The 14,684-nt window shown below is 42.8% G+C and overlaps 1 protein-coding gene across 6 annotated transcripts in view; it reads left to right on the top strand.

The window, feature by feature from the left end:
* FHOD3 (formin homology 2 domain containing 3) overlaps window positions 1–14,684 on the top strand; it is a 428,752-nt gene that overhangs the window by 181,642 nt on the left and 232,426 nt on the right. For all 6 annotated transcript variants that reach the window (XM_075993495.1, XM_075993494.1, XM_075993491.1 and 3 more), the window contains exons 4-5: window positions 2,042–2,109; window positions 11,759–11,864. In XM_075993495.1, the coding sequence (XP_075849610.1) occupies window positions 2,042–2,109; window positions 11,759–11,864 (174 nt within the window). The remainder of the gene's footprint in view (window positions 1–2,041; window positions 2,110–11,758; window positions 11,865–14,684) is intronic.

Here is a 14,684-nt window from a genome sequence, read left to right as displayed (position 1 = left end):
TGAGGGAGGGGCCCGAAGCTGCGTGACCACAGGCTTGGCAGGCCATGCAAAAGACTTTGCATTTCATTCTGAGTGCAGTGGGCGGCCACTGAAGGGTTCAAATGGGGCAGTGATGTCATAAGGAGGTCATTTTCACCTGGCCCTTCTGGTCTTTGTCAGAGGGCAGTGGTGCAAAGCGGGCGTATCCTTCTTGTTTGTTTTTTAAACTTTATTTTTAATTATTACAGGTATGTAATAATTATATATCTTTATAGGGTACGTGTGATGTTTTGTTATAGGCATACAATGTGAATTAATCAAATCAGGATAGTTGAGGTATCTATCACCTCAGGCACTTACCATTTCTTTGTGTTAGGAACATTCCAATTCCACTCTTTTAGTTATTTTAAAGTATACCCTAACTTATTGATTATAGTTACTTTCTGCTATCAAATATTGTTCTATTTAACTACATTTTTCTACCCATTAACCATCCCTACTTTTTTCCCTCCTCCCATCACCCTTCCCAGCCTCTGGGAACTGTCATTGTATTCTGTCTCCATGAGATCAATCATTTTTAATATTTACCTTCCACATATTAGAACAGGGTGTATCCTTGTAATCAGACTTCTGGAAACTCTTCTAGATCCATGTGCTCCATGCCCTTCCATGACACTTACAGGAGCAGCAAGCCTGGCTCTGCCTCTTACCCGCCACAGGCTAGAATTGAAGCCCAAGGTGGTCAGCCAACAGCATGACATTGCTTTGAAAGCTTTTATTCTGTCTAAATATTTTAAATGACCTTGCCTCCCACTATGTCATATACATGCTTGATGTAACACAGAAACAAGTTTCCTCTAAATCTAATATCTATTCCCATTTGACAGATGGAGAATCCAAGGCTTAGAGAGGTAAAGTGTTTCGCTCAAGGTCACATAGCGAGTAGGTGGTGACACGAGATTTGGAACACAGGCAGTCTGATGACTTAGTCTTTGCCCTTACTAATTCTGTTCTTCGCTATTGTATCCAAGGTGCTTAGAGCAGTGCCCGGCAGGTGCACAGTTAATCTGTGTTGGATGACTTCTGTTGGGGGGTTTGGCGTCTGGTGCTAGGAGTGCAACCCTTTGCACCTCAGTCAGCCGATCAGGACCAAGTGTGGGTGCTGGGAGGCTGAGTGGAATCCATGCTCCCTGCCATCCTGCATATATGAGAAGAACTGCACCCTCCCTCCTGTGTCTTCTCCACCTTGTCCTGCCAGCTCTCTGAGCATCCAGTGATTGTGGCCTGCTCTTCTGTGCCTCCTGCTGTATGGTGACCTCCGGAGGGCGGGTCCTTTGTCAAGCTCACCACCTCCTTCGTGAGGCCTGACCTAACTAGTACATGGGAAATGTGACCAGCTGCACAGTGGAGTTATGGAAGTGGGTCCAAGTCTTCAGCCAGAGAATTCCAAGGCATGGCTCTTCCATCTGCCTTGCTCAGGGCAAGGATCATCCTTGAACCTGAATGAGAACCCAGACCCAGGCAGAGCTGATGCAATCACGTGGCCATAGAGAGCAAGTCAGTTTATGGGGCCACTGTGCTGCCCAGGGAGCCCCAGAACCAGAAGAGCAGTCGAGGTGACCAGACCTCAGGGAAAGGGAGGTGCAGACAGCATGGGGGTGTGGGGTATGGAAGGCAAGGAAAGAAGTGAGGTAGAAGGTGAATTCTGTTAATTTTCTGGGTGTACTTGGCCATGAAGTGGAAACGGTCTGTGCACTGGAAAATAGTCTGTAAGTGGCAGGAAACAGAGATCTAGAGAGAGGGAGGGTGGGAGGGGGCTGGGGTTGCAAATCTGGACACCTTCTCCACAACTCACGTGCCCATCTCTCTACCACCTGTGACAGGCCAGACGTGCATGGAACTTTCTTTATACTGTTGGAGGTGAAGCCTGTGTCTTACAGGAAGTGGGTACATGTTAGTGACCTTTCCAGTGGGAGTTCTGTTACCGTTCATATCTACTCTGTGCTTTTACCATCTGTTGAACCAGTTTAATTAATTTTATATGTTGTATTCTTTATTTCAGAAAAGCTTTACAACTCCAGTGGACGAGATTTAAGAAGGGCCCTTTTCTCCCTGAAGCAAATATTTCAGGTAAAGAGGGGAAAAATAAAAAGTACTCTTAGGTTTTGTTTATGTATTGCTATTTAATTAGATATAAACTTATTACAGAAAGGAATGTCTCTTTAGATTACAATATAAATTAGGTCAGACTATTAGGTGAGTGTATTTTTTTTTATCATATCAGATATTTCAAACAAAAAGTAAAGACAACTTCATCACATTATAACATTTTTCCATATCACTTCCAGGTTTTTTTTTTTTAAACCCTGTAACAGATATAATTAAAGAGCTGTGTTTTTCTGCCCAGTACCAACCAACCTCTCTCCATCCCACTCTCAAGTTCCCTCTCTACTGATTGTCGAATTTGGAATTCATCATGCACATGCATGTTTCCATCCTAATGATAGATATTCACCAGCAATGTGTGATATTCTTTTGTGTTAATGTGTATATGTGATAATATTGTGATCAGTTTACTTAGAATGGGATAGACATAGGTATGATTGTAGCTCTGATTGATGATTGCATTGTATGAATAAAGCACAGGTAGTTTTCTTCATTCTTCTATTGGCAGATGGTTTTTTAATTTCCAGGGTTTGCTATAACAAACCATGCTATTGTGGATGTGCCCCCTTGTACACCTGTGCAAATCTGTCTTGCATTCGGTCTTACCCTTCTAAGCCTTCTCTCCATCTGGACCCTGAGAAAGTCACTCAGGGCTAGGATAGGTGTGCAGACAAGCTCCAGGACTGTCATTCCTGTGAGACTGCAGAGGGCAGGGCCAGGAGATGGCTCGGGGAGAAGATGGCCTTTGCACTAGGCTTGTGTCTGTCTAGGTTCAGTATTCCTTTCTGTGATGATTTTTGATTCAAGGATATATTCTACGTTTCCTCAGTTCCCATCTTATCTACATCCTTAAAATACTTTGTCAGTGATAGTGCTAGCCAGAGTGGGGTTCTACCTGTCTAAGAGGCAAAAAGGTAGGCCAAAAGCCATCCCATTTGCATGTTCTCATCCTGTTTTTCCTTCAGTTTGTTCACTCATGCTTGCCCTCTTTTTTCCCCAGAACAAAGTCATTTCTCCTTGACATTTCTGAAGATAAGACTCCTTTTCTCTTCTTCTGGTAGCCATGAGTTTTTCCCTGGTGCACCTTTGCTCTGTCATGCTGCACATTTCAGAAACGTCTTGAGGTTCAGAGGTCTGCCTTGGTCAGGCCTGCCTGTTCTCTTTGCACTTGGAAAATTGCAGCAGTTGTTCATGGCACCACCTGCATTTGGTCCTCCCCAGCTCTTAGCTTCCCACCAGAGGGAGCTGAGGGAATTATTATCTTGCTGGTTCCATGTTGCCTTCTAGGCTACATTTGAATTTCTCCATATAACATTAAAGCCCTTTTTCTTTTTTTTTTTTTTTTTTTTTTTTTTTGAGACAGAGTCTCACTTTGTTGCCCAGGCTAGAGTGAGTGCTGTGGCGTCAGCCTGGCTCATAGCAACCTCAATCTCCGGGGCTCAGCGATCCTATTGCCTCAGCCTCCCGAGTAGCTGGGACTACAGGCATGCGCCACCATGCCCGGCTAATTTTTTGTATATATATTTTTAGTTGGTCAATTTATTTCTATTTTTGGTAGAGACGGGGTCTCGCTCAGGCTGGTTTCGAACTCCTGACCTTGAGCAATCTGCCCGCCTCGGCCTCCCAAAGTGCTAGGATTACAGGCGTGAGCCACCATGCCTGGCTGAAGCCCTTTTTGATCTGGCCTCTGCTGCCCACCTCTGTCCTTGGCTACGTGCTAAGTTTCTCCTGCAGTTATACACGAAGAGCAGGGCATGCCCTCTTTCTTCTGTACCTTTGTCTCTGGACCTACACTTCTATCCCAGAATGTTTTAGCGCCCCACAGCTACTCTCCATATCTGTTTTTCTCTTGGTATTTCTTCCTGCCAGGGATCCTCTCCCAAAATGTCACTTCACCCTAGTCAGGGTTCCTCTAAATATTTAAAAAAGTATCCTGTGCTTAATCTGTAGTATAGGTTGAGCATCCCTAATTCAAAAATCCAAAATTCAAAATGCTCCAAAATATAAAATTTTTGAGTGCCTACATGATGCTGTAAGTATAAAATTGCACACCTGACCTCATGTGATAGTTGGCAACCAAAACGCAAGTACACGACACATGGCTTGCTCGGCATCCCCAGGAAAGGAAGAAAGAGCTCGTAGCCTCTTTCAGCTGAGCTATATCTTTTTTAGATTTCTCCACACAAGCACAGCCATGAAGGGCAATAAAACAGACATGTGTGGGTTGAACACACCAACAGCAGGTTCCTCACCGTGCCCCACCTGGGGCCAAGACCTGCATGCATTACTCACTGTGTTTCTTTGCTTATTGTCTGCTCTTTGGTGTAAAGATATTGTTGAAAAAAATACATATTTGCCTGTAAATTCCCCTGTGGGTAATAGTAATAAGAAAAAGAGGAAGTATTTATGTTTGTTTATAGCATAGAATGCCAGCCTGTTGGAGAAAGTGGACAGCAATGACAGTGTGAAGCATCCTGCAGAAGAGCAGGTGTTGGAATGCCCACCATGTGTGACCTGAAGAAACAGAAGGATAAACTGTTGAAGTTCTGTGCTGACAGGGATGAACAGAAGTTAATGAAAAATAGAGAAACATTGTATAAACCTAAAAATGAAGATCTCAATCATGTATTGAAAGAGTGGATCTGACAGCACTGCAGTGAATACATGTTATGTAATGGTATGCCAATCATGAAACAAGCAAAGATTGATCACAAACTGAAAGTTGAAGGGAACTGTGAATATTCGATAGGCTGGTGGAAAAAATTTAAGAAAAGATAGGATTATTTTTGAAGATTTGTGATAAGGCATCTCCTGATTGCAAAGCAGAGGGGAAATTCATGGACAAGCTTTCCAAGGTTGCTACTGATGAAAATCTCATGCCAGAACAAGTCTATTGTGCTAATGAAACATTGCTATTTTGGCATTGTAGCCCCAGAAAGATACTTACTACAACTTATGAGACAGCCCTTCCAGGAATTAAGGATGCCAAGAACAGAATAATCGGGTTGGGATGTGCTGATGCAGCAAACATGCATAATTGTAAATTCGATGTGATAAGCTAAAGCTTACATCCTTGCTGTTTTCAAGGATTGAATTTCTTACCAGTCCATTATTCTAGCAAAGAGGCATGGATCATGGGAGACATCTTTTCTGATTGGTTTTACAAATATTTTGTGCCAGAGGCTCATACTCACTTCAGGGAAGCTGGATTGAATAAAGACTGCGAGATTTTGCTATTCCTTGACGATTCTGCTCATGCTTCAGCTGAAATTCTCATAAAAAATAATGTGTATGCCATGTGCTTTCCCCAAATATGACTTCTTTAATTCAGCTATGTGATCAGGTTATCCTTAGATTAATGAAGAGTAAATAATAACACTTTCTTGAACAGCACTGCTAGCAGCAGTGAGCAGAAGCATGAATTGGGGGGGGGTTTAAAATGAGTTTGGTATGAAGGATATCATGTATGTTGTTGCCAACACTTGGGACTCAGTGACTGCAGACAGTTGTGCATGCCTGGCCCAGGCTCTGGCCTGAGACTGTGTTCAGTGACGATGATGAACAAGGTAGTGACTTTGAAGGATTTTGCATGTCAAGTGAGAAAAAAATGATGTCTGACCTCTTTACATAGGCAAAAAATACCCTCAGAGTCCTTCAGTAAGGTAGATGAAGTGGACATCACAGAAGTTTTTAATTTCAATAAAGAAGCTTCAGTTGTTGATTCATTGACAGATGAAAGAACAGAAATGGTTCTGAGTCAAGATGATTGTGATAATAGTGATAATGAAGATGATGTTACCATTGCAGAAAAAGTACCTATAGACAACATGATGAAAATGCATGAGGGGCTTACTGAAGGACTGGAGCAGCGTGTGTTTATAACAGAACAAGAAATCATGTTGGTTTATAGAATGAAAGAGACTTCTAGGACAAAAGCTGTTGTTAATGAGGCAGATGACTTTGGATGAAACAATTTGAAAAAGCCATTGAGCAGACTGCCTTCTCATCTCTAGAGGACCCACTTGCTGGTCCCTCAACTGCCTCTGATGTTTCTTCTTACCTAGAAAAATAAATTACAATGCATAGTAGCCTTTTAATCATAGCATTGAGACCGAAAGCCTGCTGTTGTTTGCTGTTGCTGTTGTTTAACAGCAGACACAGGTATTCTGGTGACACTGCCATGCTGCTTAGTTACTCTGAGCACGTTACTTTTTCGCTGTCTTAATGGTATGTCATATTTCTTACTGTTAAGTACTTATGTGTGAATAAGTGTGAGAAAATGATTGCTTTTATTAGCATGCAAATTTAGAGGCAGGAATGATGGTGACAAACAACCAGATTGTCCACATGGGTGACTGAGATAGTGACACCTTTGCTTCCCAGTGGTTCAGTGTACGCTAACTTTGTTTCATGCACAAAATTATTAAAAATATGTGTAAAATTACCTTCAGCTTATGAGTTATAAAAGGTATATATGAACCACAAGTGAATTTCATGTTGAGACTTGGGTCCCATCTCATTATACATATGCAAAGGTCCCCAAATCCAAAAATATCTGAAATACTTCTGGTCCCAAGAATGCTAGGTGTGATACTCAACCTGTACAGAAATTAAGATGCTGCAGGGCATGACACCTATCTAGTCCAGAAGTCTGTGCACCCACTGGATTTCAGCACCTGGTCTTTGGTGCCAAGTTTAGTGTCTGGTCCCACCTCAATAAGTGAATAGACTGGGTGCATTGGGTTGTCTTCTGGCAGATCTCTCCATCCTCAGTCTTTCCTGTCTCTAACTTAGTAAATGTTGTACTAATTAATTGTCCCAAAGCTCCACTGCCAGTGTATCCATCCATGTCTTCCTGTTACTTAGTTGAACAAAACACAACTTCTCCACTTACCATTGTGTCTCCTCTGGAGCTCAGATACCTGATTGCAGCTAGCCTGGCCTCTGCGCATAAGAGAGCCACATTCATGCCACACATCATCCTACCTCATTTAGTCCCTCAGCGTGCCTCCCGTCGCCATCATTCGGGTTTGACTTCTTTCATATCTGATTGAGTACCCAGTTGGCGGCGGAACCACGCAGATAGGAGCTATTCCAAGTGACTTTAAAACACTGTAATTTGTGCACCTTTAGTAGGATATACCCTTAGAACAAAAGGAACTACCCAAACTCTACAACAATGATAAAACTGTTTATAATAATTGTATTCGTGGTGGTAGTGTTGGTATTATTCTGTGACTCTGTGTGTGTGTGTGTGTGTGGGGGGGAGATTCTAATTCTATCACTCTTAGAAATCTTAAATATCAGGATTCCTAAGTTCAAAAATGTATATTCCTGAATTTAATTAGAATCATAATTAATCCATGGTGTATATTATCCTAAACAAGAAAATAAGCATATTTTTAGTTTATTGAAAAGAACTAGTAGTGATAATCACTTCATTAGCGAAAAACACTGTCAGCAATGAGACTGTGGTCTAAAACACCAAAAGGAACCAGAGCTTCATGGAGAAGTGGCTGATTCCAAGCCTGGAGCAGGAAATGTGATAAACTTGGAACATATTATACAGAGAAGCAAGAAAGCTCTCAAATACTACTAGGATTATTGCCAAAAGAAGCAAATTGAAGGGTCTCCCACAACTGGCTGGCCAGTGATGGGGACAGTTAGCATCAATAAGGGTGTGATGACTGCCATGGATTGAAACACATAATGTTAGTTTAAATTGACAAGTTTATGATGGCACTAAAAAATATTAATACAAGGGATTAGCAAAAAGCAGGCAAAAGGTGCTAATGAACTAGCTCATTATGGGAAAATGCTAGTAACCAGCTCACTGTTTTGGAAGTGATTAAGTTTTAGAATGTTGCATTTATTTTGCCTTTTCATATGTGAACATTAGTATAATCAAACAGTAGTTGAGAGGAGGTCTGCAGGAATATTTTAGCTCGTAAATAGAAAGGAGTAATAGAATTAGAATATCACTACTTTGCAGCCTCTAATGAATTGATGGCCCTATTTGCTCAGCACCAGGAGCTTCTGTCCTGATGGAAACGAGGTACAGTCCGGTGTCACGTGCCTCCCAGTGGACATAGAAACTACCACTGAGGATGTAGTCAGGGCAACAAAATCAACCCTCGATCTGGTCATGGCTCTATATGCAGTGGCCCGTTTATAAATGATCCAGGACAGAGGCACCTGCTACACAGCACCGCAGAGGTGTAACCAAGAAAATGTAGACTGTGGGCTACTTTTCAGGACAAATAACCTGGTTTCTTCAACATACAGATTTCAAGGGGGAAAAAAAAGGAGACAACCTATGAATTAAGATGTTTGAGTTATAGCAACTAATTGCCATGAATGGCTCTTATTTGGATCCTAATCCAAACTATAAAAAGCAGTATTTATGAAACAACTGGAAATTTGGTCACTGACTACACATTTGGTAATATTTAAAAAGTACTATTTGAGATAGTCTTGCTCTGTTGCCCGGGCTAGAGTGCCATGGTGTCAGTGTAGCTCACATCAACCTCAAACTCCTGGGCTCAAGCGATCCTCCTGCCTCAGCCTCCTGAGTAGCTGGGACAACAGGTGCTCACTATGACACCAGGCTAATTTTTGTTTCTATTTTTAGTTCCCAGGCTAATTTTTTCTATTTTTAATAGAGACGGGGTCTCACTCTTGCTTATGCTGGTCTCCAACTCCTGACCTTAAGCAATCCTCCCACCTTGGCCTCCCAGAGTGCTAGGATTACAGGAGTGAGCCACCATGCCCGGCCAAGTATTAATTTTTTATTGTTTAGTACATGTTGGAATATTTATGGATTAAATGATGTAATGACTGGGATTTGCTTCAGATTAATATGGCCAGGGAGAGGGTGGTAAGATCCATGGAACAGGATTCATATCCATTGATTGGCCCCTGAGGTTCACTAGACTATTCTGTCGTCTTTTGTGTATGTTTGAAGTTCTGTAAATTGAAAAAGGTAATAAAAATAAACATGTTTAGACTTTTGTTGCACGTCCCTTCAATCAAGCTCACTCTGTAGTATGTGTTCTCTGAATTCCCAGGGCCATCATTTCTACTATTTATTCATTATACAAATATTTCTGAGCAGCCTGGTTGGCACTGTGTAGGCAGGGAGGAAGGTGCTTGTTATGAGAAGTTTATGGTCTGTTTGGAAGACCACACACGTGCACAGAACAGCCCTCAGCCACGGCAGCAATGCACGGGGGTTTAGCTGGATTACACAGGCAGCGAAATGTCTGGGCCATAGATCACCACCTTCCACACCACGGGTTAGCATCTCCATCATCTCTTGTATTTTCTAGGTGTGGATGCCTAGACTGCAATGGCCTAAACAGAGCCATTAATTATCTAGATTGACTTGACTAGTAGTTCTTGACCAATATGTATTAAAAAAATAATTAAAGGTTAACCAATTTCTATAACCAATATTATAGAAAATTCTGAAATGCAGCAATAAGCGCTTAATCAGCCAGTGTTAGCATTTTGATTTCATTCTAGTCTGAAACCAATATTTTAGAAATCATGTATTAATGCCTACATATTTTAGGATATATGTTTAAAATCTAGTACATTGCCAACGGTGGAAGATTTTTCTCCAAATTTATTACCCACAAATTTCTCTTTCGTAAGTGCCTTATCTGCATAATGTGCATAAATTTTAAAGTTCTGAATTATCTTTATAAACACTGTCTCGCCTGCCCCGTGTTTTTTCCAAGTGCCTTTGCCAGACAGTCAATTCTCTGGTATATTAATATTAGTGATTAGCTTGAGTGGTTTCTCTAGAGCTTGTTCTCACTTTTTCACCATGAAGTCATGTGTGAATCTAGTTTTAGTTAAAGTAATAAACATTTGTTACATGCTTGGAAAAACTTTCTGACTAGACATGAGCTCATCTGAATGTTCAGTTTTCACATGTGCTGGTGGAAAAGGATATGGATGGAGAGAGAATTATTTTTTTATTTCCTTTATACATATGAGTGTAAAGTAATTTTCCAAAAACTCGTGATATTGTCCCATTTTCTCTTTCTTCCAAAGCCATGATTATCTTGAAGTCTGAGTTAACACAGCTGTCTTTCATTACGTTCGGGGCGCAAGCGTCGCTCCCCCAGCCTCCCCCCGGAGCCAGCTCTGACCCTGAGGAGTGCTTTCTCGGTTCAGAGGGAGCCTTCGCTGAGGCTGTGCACATGGAGCTTGTCCCCCATCCATATAATTGGAAAATGCCATAAAAATCAAAATAAGGGGCTGATTTCATGTAGGGACAGAATTATGGCAGTTCATCTACATTAGTTTTCTCTCTTGGAGATAAACCATGTTTGCTGACTATTCCTATAACAATAACCTTTCATTATTCCATTAAGCTCTCTACTGTTTACATCACTGAGGTTTTTTATTTTGTGCTCTGTTGTGATAATTGAAGATGAATGTTCCAGCCGTATCCTAACTCCGTTTGAGACGGGGCACTGTGCAATTGAGGAAATCTCTCCATCTCCATTGAGGAAAAGAGTGGTGGAGAAATCCCTCTCGTGAGAGCTCCACTGAACTTGGTCCACAGAGAAGTTGACTGAGTTTGGGTGCTGGATGGGTGTAGTTAAGTGATCTTGACCACATTTTGGGGGGCCACTCTTGAGTCTTAGTGTCTTTATCTGTAAAGAGAAGGTAACATTAGATCAGTGGTTCTTGAACGGGCTGCCCTTTAGGATTTCCTGGAGAATGTAGTAATGAGAGCCTTGGTCCCACCCCAGAAGTTCTGATTAAATCCATCTGGGTAGGGTCCTGCTTCCTGTTTCTTTTTAAGCCTTCCCCGGATGATGATGCTAATGTGAAGGAGTCAGAGTGAGAACATCTGAGCACTTGGGAATCACCAGGAGGGCTTGTTAAATACCCCTATTGGGTAGGTCAGGGGCGGGGCCTAACAAGTGCCCAGGTGATGCTCTTCTTGCCCATTTCTGGGGTTGATAGGTCTGCAGATCTCTTTAAGAACCACCGGATTAGATGACCCTGAGCCTTCCGGGGTCATTCTGTGATTGGGTCTGCAAGCCGACCTAGGGGGTGCACTGCTTCCTTGCTTGTCCTGCAAGCAGCGCAGCACTGGAGTTTGGAGAAGCTGCTGCTTTAAGTTCTCAGAGAGCCTTTGCAAGACCCTTTTTGTAACCACTATCCTTGAGGACCGTCTTTGGAACACAGGAATGGCTTTGAGTCCTTCCCTGCAATCAAATGTTTCCTGTAGTTAAAACCCAGCAAGTTTCATGTGGCCCCCCACCCCTTGGGACCTGTTGGGGAATGGAGCCTGGTAATTTCTAAAGAATGAAAAACAGAACGCTGTAAATATTTCTGACCGTTGGGAGATCCATTTGCCTTATCTTTATCAGATTGCCCAGAAGGCAATAATTGGTCCTTGGCAAACCATGATGTGAAGACTGGTTGTAAAATTCCTCTGGCAACAGCGAAGATGCTTCATTTGAATAGAGCAGAACAGTCTTTAGGGGCCACTCTGGCTTCAAAGGCTTGCACGTAGTTTTGACAGCTGGGCTGGAAGATGGACTGGGACGGTATTTGAAGTCTTTTTTTTTTTTTCCTTCCCTGCCAGGATGACAAGGATTTGGTGCATGAGTTTGTAGTGGCGGAAGGTCTGACGTGTTTGATCAAGGTGGGAGCGGAGGCCGATCAGAACCACCAAAACTACATCCTGAGGGGTAAGTTGTGACCCAGCACGCAGCACCCCCAGCTGCAGGGGAGGGCTGGGTTCACCTCCAGGAACTTAAATACTGAGAGCTTTTTAAAAGACTTGGATTGGTGGGGGAGGCGGTACGAAAACCCTGTGGTTAAAAGACATCGTTACCAGGTTTTCTCAATTCCTAGTAGTTAGTGACTGAGCTACTGTTACTTTTACCTGGAGTCATATTAAGCAACCAGCACATGCTACTAACTGGGTCTTTTTTTTTTTTTTTTTTTTTTTTTGAGACAGAGTCTCGCTTTGTTGCCCAGGCTAGAGTGAGTGCCGTGGTGTCAGCCTAGCTCACAGCAACCTCAAACTCCTGGGCTCAAGCGATCCTTCTGCCTCAGCCTCCCGAGTAGCTGGGACTACAGGCACGAGCCACCATGCCCGGCTGATTTTTATATTATATATATTAGTTGGCCAATTAATTTCTTTCTATTTTTATGGTAGAGACGGGGTCTCGCTCAGGCTGGTTTTGAACTCCTGACCTTGAGCAATCCGCCCGCCTCAGGCTCCCAGAGTGCTAGGATTACAGGCGTGAGCCACCGCGCCCGGCCCTAACTGGGTCTTTATACTCTTTTGTATTTGGCGAGAAGGGAGGCACACGAAATGGGCTCCGGTAGTGCCTGCATCTCACCAGAAAGCTTCCCCCCACCCAACCATGAAAGGCTCTGGGAAAAAATATTTTTTCCAACTTGAGTTATCACCTGGAGCTCTTGTCAGAAGTGCTCGTTCCGACCTGGTCCTCCTGTTTCTGATTCGGTAGGCCTGGAGCCGGTTCAAGAATTTTCGTTTTAAAGAGCGATTCTGAAAGTGGCCTCTGTGATTTCATTTATAAAGCGATGCACGTGTGGAGTTTGAAGCACTGATTCCTGTTCCAGTTCATAAAGTTAATGGTCTTTTTATAGATGTCGATTTTGTGTGCACCTTTGTATAAATAATTTTACTTGATCCTGTTATTAAAAAAAACAACCTGTGAATAGGCAGGGCGGGAATTATTAGGTTGGACCATATGAAATTGTTGCTATCAACAGTTTTGAACTATAAAAGGGGAAATTTGATATAGTTCAGTATTATCTCCGTTTTGCAGTTGGAAAAATATTAAGGCTGGAGTCGAGTGCTTTACCTTATAAAGCTGCTTCCCGAGCGCGCAGGCAGCGGCCGTGCCCAGGCACCGGGGCGTGTCGAGACCGGTCAAGGTTCTGCTCTCCCCTCTGCATCGTGCCCGTGACCGCACAGACGGCACGTTCCGTGTTCATATGAAGAAGAAAAAAACCCCAAACCTGCTTTCTTTTCCGTTCGATGAAGGGAAAGCACATGAAAAGTGTGTGATATACTACAAAACGTCCACGGTTCAAGTTAAATGAGACAGGCAAACTGAAACAGTCATTTGTGCTGTTATGCTGTGCCTGGAGAATGATTCCTCATGTTCTGTGCTGTTATCCAGTGCATCAGGACTCCGAGCCCTTCCCCCGCCCCCTCCCCTGCAACAAAAAGAGAAAACTTGGGGCCCATTAAAAAAAAAAAAAATTAAAAGTTTTTTTTTTTTTTTCCAAGTCAGTGTTGTTTTTGTTTGTTTTGATAAATGCTAAATGTGCATTTGGGAGGAGGGTTCCTCAGCCTGCATTTTGCTATGCCTTGCTGTGTGCTTGGCAGTGTTGTGAGGCTAAGGTCAGCTTCTTTTGTCCCCATTCAGGCTTTCCCTGAGCTCGTAGTGGATCCCCAATTGCAAGTTGTCAGTAGAGATGCTTTATTGATGAATTTTATGACTTTTATCCTTATGTAAGTCAAGCATTGATATGAAAGCTGTTACGGTACGTGTAGACAAATGAACCATAAACTCTGTCTTGCTGTGTTACCTCCAAATGTAGCCATCTTTCTGTGTCTAAAAAGATAGGTGCAGGTTTGGATTCTCATCGTCGTATTTCCGTTCACACTGGTCCAACACCTAGAATTAGAGGAAGGCACAGAAATAAAGGTGGGAGAACTTCCTCCTCTAGTTTATTTTCCAGGTGTAATATGGACATCTACTTACTGAACCACATGACAGGACATATACCTAAGATTGCCTAATTCTGAATAGTGGGTCCACGTGGACAGTGTATTTTTTTTTTGTTAATGTTTGAAGTATACATCATTTTAACTTTACCAAAAAAAAAAAAATTGCCACCCCCAACACAGACACACCTCTGTAGAACTAGTGTTACAACCATCTACATGCTTATTTTTCTGACCCTTTTCTAGAAGCGTATATGTGCATTTCTGTAGCATGATCATTGGTACAAGCATCTACATTTATCTGCATCCAAGTGTGGGCAAGGGGTTGGCTCTGCCAGCTGGGGTCAGCCCCTTTTATCAGGAAGGCAACAACTGAGTCAGAATCTGCCCCTTCCCCAGACCTTATGTGGATTAGAACTGGGTCACATGACCCTCTGTAGCTGCAAGGGAGGCTGGCAAAATTGAGTGTTTGGCTTCTCAGACTCCACAGAGGAGGCAGCAAAGAGAGAGAGAGGTGGGCTTTGGGCTCGGGTCTCAGCCACACAGAGGGAATTAGGAAGAGAAAACTCAAGCGTAGAAAGCTACTCCTAGTGAGCAGCAGTAAGTGCCTTCCCACCGATGGTCTGTGAGCTGCTGAGGGACCCTTGTATAGGGGCAAGTTACACTCAATGGCCACATAAGGTTCCAATGGTGAATGGTGTGAATTGGACTTCCTGGCAATGAAAATGGTGTTGACATAGGGAACTTCATCCATGCTCTCTACCTTAGTGAACGTTTGTCATGAAGCTTGCAATGGCTT

This window comes from Microcebus murinus, chromosome 17 (genome assembly GCF_040939455.1).
Source record: "Microcebus murinus isolate Inina chromosome 17, M.murinus_Inina_mat1.0, whole genome shotgun sequence".
Taxonomy (NCBI): domain Eukaryota; kingdom Metazoa; phylum Chordata; class Mammalia; order Primates; family Cheirogaleidae; genus Microcebus; species Microcebus murinus.
This window is presented reverse-complemented; position numbering and strand designations above follow the sequence as displayed.